The sequence below is a fragment of the Trachymyrmex septentrionalis genome, unplaced genomic scaffold (assembly GCF_001594115.1).
Source record: "Trachymyrmex septentrionalis isolate Tsep2-gDNA-1 unplaced genomic scaffold, Tsep1.0 scaffold72, whole genome shotgun sequence".
Classification (NCBI taxonomy): Eukaryota; Metazoa; Arthropoda; class Insecta; order Hymenoptera; family Formicidae; genus Trachymyrmex; species Trachymyrmex septentrionalis.
This window is the reverse complement of record NW_017305905.1, coordinates 1,895,137-1,901,929: the sequence shown is the minus strand read 5'-3', so window position 1 is coordinate 1,901,929 and position 6,793 is coordinate 1,895,137. Positions and strand designations below refer to the sequence as shown.

The window sequence follows — 6,793 nt, the reverse complement described above, 5'->3', positions numbered from 1 at the left end:
GCGCAAAACATGAGGCGTAAGAAAAAAGAAAAAAGAAAAAAAAAAAAGAAAAAAAAAAAATATTCATCATATTTCTTTGTTTCATGGAAAGAAAGGTAACGGCCTTTAATTGAGTATTTTCTTAGGCATTACGTGTTACGCGTTATGCGTTACCCGAGTCTGTGGTTCTCGCTTTAGGGCCGTCGAACCGATTTCTGTCGTGGACAGTGGACTTTTAGGTTAATTTTTGTGCGTTAAAATCTCATTCTAAACATCGCTTTATGCAAAGGTCTGTTCTCATAGTACTACCACGTATACTGTGTCTGTGCTGTAAACTTTAAATCGAACATAGGTTTTTTTAGCCTTCCTCTATTAAATGGAGCCATTGATAGTTGGCTGTGTACATGTAAACTGTCAGTCATTCCTAAGGAATTTTGATATTTCGATAATCTCGATTAGTTTTGTGCAGTGGATCTTAATGAGTATAGTGATTAGGCAGGTGGTGAATTTAATGTAATTGAACTACACGCGATTAATCGAAATAATGGGAGCGGTACGAATAATAAACGACGATCGTCATTTCAACGGCGAGTTGGCGAATGCCGGGCGAAAACTCGTCGTAGATTTCACAGCGAGTTGGTAAGCATCTTTTAGGTTCTACTCCCATTAATTTCCGTTTATTCGACTGTATTGCAGCGTTCTGGAATTTTTTACATGTATCTACACATGTTCTGGATTATTACACGCTTGTGTATTGATTTGTGCATTTCTTTGAATATAACCAATATTTGGATTTGCCCCCCAACCTTTAGTTGTTACACCAATGCATGGAGGGGGCCTTTGTCCCCCGCAATAAATATATTATTCATGCGCGTGGCCTAGCCGTAATATTTTTGTATTACTCCAGATGGAAAATGCCCCTCTGGAGAATTTCTTTGAAAATCATATTTAATATTTGCTGTAAGAAATATGTGCTGAGATATACTTATTAGTGTACTTATTGTTCGCGGGCCAATCAGTGGGTTGGTTTTTTTCTTTTTTTTTCCAGAATCTCGCGAAACTATGATTTTTTCTATATTGAAGCATAGAGCTACTATTTCCTTTATGGTTTAAGGTTAATTTAAATATAAAGTATTTTTTAATTTCAAAGTTTATTTTTGGACAATTTAACAAAGTTGTTATTTAATGTATGTCTGAAAAATGAGAGCTGAGACGTACTTAAAAAAAAAAATGCACTTATTGTACACGATCAAATCAGAAAGCTCGATTCGGAGGGATGCTCCAGAATCTCGCGAAAGCAAGATTTTTTTATTAAAATTGAAGTTCTAGGCGACTATTTCTTTCATTGTTTATGATTTAAGATTAAATAAAAAAATAAATAAATAAATAAAAAATATTAAGTTTAAAATAGTTTATTATTAAATTTTTTTTTTTTAAGTGTGGCATTGCAATTGAATCTCGCACCTTTCGACGGGCATCTCAATTTTTACTACAGAAGCTTGAGCATTGCCTACTGGGCATGGGTTACTGTGAAAATAATCTGCGAGGAACACTGTTTTAGAGCTGTTATCTTTATCGACTCTAAGAGTATCTTAGAGGCTATCGCGTCATTTAAAGTAACGGTGACTATCTGGTGTACGCTCTTAAAAAAAAAAACCAATTACATTTGGCCACTTCTTCGGATATGCGGATTGACTTTGCCTGGATTCCCTCTCATAAGGATATTTAAGGAAATGAAAAAAAAAAAAACTGACGAACTTGCTAAATTGGGAGTTAGAAATAACATTCGGATGGATATCAAGATTCCATATACGGACACACTTGCGGAGCCTAAATCTATCTATACTAGACAGATCCGGGACTATCTTGGTAAATTTTTGTAAAAATTATTATATGAGCAATATTTTCGAGATTTCTCACCGAAGACTTGATACGCCAAACTCCTTCTAAAAATGGAGGAAATAATTTTAATCAACCGCATCAGATCTAGTCATTATAATCTGAATGCAAGTCTGTTTCGCAAGAATATGGTCAACTCGGAGGCATGTCCTTGCGGGGATCCCCGCCAAGATATAAATCATGTAATTTTTTACTGCCTTATCACTTCTCCTAAGTCAGCTAAATTTACTTCATTTATTGATAAAACTTTCCCGAACACTCCTAGAGATATCTTTCCTTTATTAAAGAAACCTTCTGTCAAAATGTGCCGCCTTCTACTCGCTTTCTTCAAAGCCATCAACCTCCGCATTTGAACTTCTCCCGCCAGGCCTGTATCTCGCGGGCGCTTTCGAGAGAGGGTAATAAAACAGTGATACCAACGTTGTACTTCCATGTTACTCACGATTTAGTTCTCGCTACTCGCCGCTTGGGGCGGCTATCTTGTTACTGGCCGTATCGACTCCGTGGTAGGAATCGGAGCCATTCACTAGCAAAGAAGAAAAGATGTTAGATGCAAGTTTGTGCTGCGGCCATTAACCTATTGTAATAACTCGTGTGTCTCACATGTATCTTGCGTGTTTGGTATACTGTATTGTAGATATAATCAAATATAGTCAGAGTTAAATATTTAAAATAAAAATGGAAGAACAGAAAAAACGAGTCGAAGATTATATGACGAAAATGATCGAAGAAATCGACAAGATGTATATACGGAAAATGCAGGTACTTTTGTTGAATGTTAGATTATAGTAATTGTATAGTTTACCATCCACAGCTCAAAAATCAGTAAAATTGAGTTTATTCGATGCGTTTTTGTACGAAACAAAAGAATTTGGCAGAAAAAAGTGTCGCTTTGTCTCGTCAACCGAGATATTAAGCGTTAAAGTTATCGATTATTCAGGTTAGAAAATCTGTCAGCCAAGCAACAGTGCAATGTGAGCATGAAAAGTATGTATATGGAGACAGTACGTTCCCCTACGAGGAGGAGGGACTCTACTCCGAAAAAAAATAACCTAATCCATTTCATATTTTAGTATCAGATGGACGTCACTTTAAAATTGTAAAGTTATGTGTAATCTTATAGATTAGATCCATCCTATACCAAAATATAGGTCGAGTTATTTTTTTTCGGAATGAAGTCCCCCTCCGCCGTAGGGGAACATACTGTCTCCATACACATATTTTTCACTATTGCATGACTGACCAATTTCCTAACCAGAATAATCGTCTAATTTAACGCTTAATATCTTGATTTGCAAGATAAAGCGACATTTTTCTGCCAGATTCTTTCGTTTTGTGCAAAAACAAACCGTCCAATTTTATTGATTTTTAGCTGCGGATGCTAAACCATATAATTATCAGATAACTATTAATTGCCCAGATAGCCAAGTCTGCCAAGATCACATTTCACAAATTGTGTGCTATATACTGTATTGGCAGAACTCCAGCAGTAACCGAGCATGATCTTTGTCTTGGTTAAGGATTATTTATACTGGCTGTAAACTGTTAACTTTATGCTGTTAGTTATAAAAATAAATTGATCACAGTTAAATGTGAGGAGAATGAAGTCATTATTTTCCTCACATTTGACTATTAATGGTTAATAATAATAATAATAACTTACGGCATAAATTAACAGTTTACGGCCACAAATAATCCTTTAAGATGGTCCTACATGGTCAATAATACCGTTAATATTAATAAATACTGACAATATTATTGATCATGTGTTATAAATATTGATGGATTGATGATAGAATACTAGCGGTAATCTTGATTTTGATTTTTGAGCATCCAATATGTATCTCTTTATTAGGATCTATGTGATAGTAAGTTACAGTACAATAGATATTGTACATAAAACTAAAATGAAATATATTGTCAATATTGATTGTGTAAGGTTATAATGCATATTGTCGGTATTATTGATCGTGTAGAGAGTCACCTTTAGGGAAATGCAGCAAAAAATGAGCAGTTCCTGTATCAAGACGTACTGTGAAAAATGCTGCAAAAATCAAACAGAAATTCTTGACATAAAAAGAGTAGAATTTGAACACTGCTTGTTGACATATGTATATCAAATTATTGGAAACTAAATCAAAACTGAGGCTAACATAATGTCATATTATACTAGCAAAATGTAAAAATCGAATTTATTTACTTGCACGATGTAATAGCAAAAAAAAATCGCGCGAGTATTGCCGTCTCAAAAAATAACAAAAGCAGCAGGAAAAAAAAATATGGTTACTATTATGGAATAATGACAAAAATACATCATTATTATATTAGTTATGTTTATAAGATTAGTTCTTTTGTTTATCGTTATACGATGTATCTATCATATTTATCTCATATTCAAATTTGAATCTCATAAGCAAATATAAAGACTGCAAAATATCGTCTTTAATGAGAATGAAAGTGTATATTTGTTTTCAAATGTATATTTGCTTTTATCAGCTTAATTTTTCTGATACAGTTCTTGTAGAAAATTGAAAATATTAAACTTATTTTCTTTTTAAACTATCTTTGACGAAAAAGTAATTTATCGTCATTATTATTGTCTTTTACATATGAATACAAAATTATTACTAATATCACGAACTTAGCAGAAATTCATAAAACATTTTTAACACTTTTTCACTATGAAAATGATGAAAATTTTGGATGGTTTTGTTAAGATTAAGGCAAGGTCACTTATAATTTTTTAAACAAAATCCTTTTTTTAATTAAATTTTCTCGTAGCTTACCTCCAGAATTTTTCAAAACACTAATAAAACATTTTTTATTAAATATTTTTTGAGTTATAAAATTTGAAAATTACAGTACCACCAGCGTTAACATTATTCAAGGTGTCCGAGTAACGTCTAAACTCTCTTAAATGTTATTCAGATCGTGATTTTGATAACATTTGTTATAATCGAGGCAATTAGAAATTGTTCCTTTTACTTTCATCTTTATGTAAAAACAAAAAATTAAAAAAACAACTTCTAAAGGCCTTTTAATCTTAATAAATGTTATATAATTATATATATAATATATATATAATATATATTTATTAAAATCGTAACTTTTATCAATATTCAAGAGGCCGGACATCTTAAGATGTCGGAATCACACGATGCTTGATTTCTTAAATGATAAGTACGCATGTATGCTGCTATACTTTTGCTTCATACTTCGATGCATACAGTCGTTTGACAAATAACTATGAAATTAGCAATTGTTTCTTTTGATTGGTGCATGCAAGGAAATAAGAAGTAATCGATAATAAATATAAAAATCATGTATATGCAACATGCAGCGCTCAATGCATGAACGAACTCTAGCATACATCAGAGCAGGCACGACTGTATGCATGTTATCATTCAAGAGATCGAGCATCGTGTGATTTTATTTTTAGGTACCGCTAATGCCGACAGTTACTGTACTTTCAAGTCGTATAACTCAAAGAATACTTAATGAAAAAATATGTTATTATATTTTGAAAAGCTCTCGAGATAAGCTACGAGAATATATGCAATAAAAAATAAGAAGTCCTATTTAAAAAATTTTAAGAATTTTGTCCTGACTTTAACGATATCCAAGATTAAACCAATGGTAAACCGTTTTATGTTTCCCTCGAAGTCACAAAAAAGATTTGTCTTAATCATTTTTCGATTTGACGCTGTGCTTCTGAGTTATTTGATTAGACTCTTTAAAATGGGACAGCCTGTATATAAAATTATATTTGTGATTTTAGAGGGATATGCATAAGTGTGCTGCACAATGTTGTGAAAATGAATCATATAACATACAAAAAGTACATACCTGTGTGGAGAATTGTAGTTCCTCTTTGAATAAAGCACAACAATACGTTCAAGGAGAGTTTGAACGAGTACAGGTAATAAAACTTGGTCAATTAATTTTAATCTCCGTAATTTGGCTGTTTGTATATATTTTGTAATATTTTGCATAGGAGACTTAAGACTAATCTACATAAGCAAGTGAAACATATGTACAATGTTAAATATTCGAACTAAGAGAAACTCAAGGCAAAATATTTCAACTTGTGATCTTTCAAAGAAGTATGTTTTCCTTGCTTTTATTTAATTTATAAAATTTTCCAGAATCGCTTACAAAGGTGTATGATGGAATGTAATGATAATATAAAAGACAAAATGGGTCCAAACCCGACTCAGACTGAAGTGGATAGATATAGCGAAGAATTTGAAAAATGTGCCACCAAGTGTGTAGACTCTTATTGCGAGTTACTACCGAGTTTGGAAAAAAATATGAAGAAAGTCCTCAGTAAAAATGAATTCTCGTAACATTTTTTTCACTTGGGAAATAAATATCAACTGCCTCTCATTTTTAACATCTTTAATTAAAAATGTTCTATATTTTTAATAGTATATTTTCAGATGAAATTTATTTACAGGTACGAAGTAAGTGTAGCATTTGAATATTTATATATATAAATTATTGCAAATATATATACAAATATATTTTATATGATTATTTTATATTAATATATTTAATACAGATATGCTTGCATATATTTGTATTAAATATCTATTCAATACAGATAGCATTTATCTTGCAGTAAACTAAATTGTTGCGTAATTAATGTAAATTATATGAAATCGAGCTGAAAAATCAATAACATTTGAAATTAATTTAGTTTATTTTCATAATTAAATGATAATTGGAAAAGATGCTGATAGGGGAGACCGGTCGAAAATAACACGAGTACGCTGTAACATTTATATAAAAAACGTTATAAACAAAATATATAAATATAATTGGTGTTACACACCAACCTACTTCGTATACTCAGATATTCTTTCTTTTGGCCAGATTAAACTCACCTTTCGTTGCTCCTGGCCAACATTCTGGC

General features: G+C 31.8%; 1 protein-coding gene across 1 annotated transcript; it reads left to right on the top strand.

The window, feature by feature from the left end:
• The first annotated feature begins 2,380 nt into the window (after positions 1-2,380).
• LOC108753807 (protein FAM136A-like) lies at positions 2,381-6,312 on the top strand. Its single transcript, XM_018495715.1, has 3 exons — positions 2,381-2,640; positions 5,657-5,797; positions 6,024-6,312. The coding sequence occupies exons 1-3, from the start codon at positions 2,557-2,559 to the stop codon at positions 6,222-6,224; spliced, it is 426 nt and encodes a 141-aa protein (XP_018351217.1). The 5' UTR covers positions 2,381-2,556; the 3' UTR covers positions 6,225-6,312.
• Positions 6,313-6,793: the final 481 nt, after the last annotated feature.

What these genes read in the sequence shown, in the direction of transcription:
- LOC108753807 (XM_018495715.1), top strand. Translation starts at nt 2,557, where the DNA reads ATGGAAGAACAGAAAAAACGAGTCGAAGATTATATGACGAAAATGATC. An exon ending in TGTATATACGGAAAATGCAG is followed by an intron (nt 2,641 to 5,656) that starts GTACTTTTGTTG and finishes TTGTGATTTTAG; the next exon opens with AGGGATATGCATAAGTGTGC. An exon ending in GAGAGTTTGAACGAGTACAG is followed by an intron (nt 5,798 to 6,023) that starts GTAATAAAACTT and finishes AAAATTTTCCAG; the next exon opens with AATCGCTTACAAAGGTGTAT.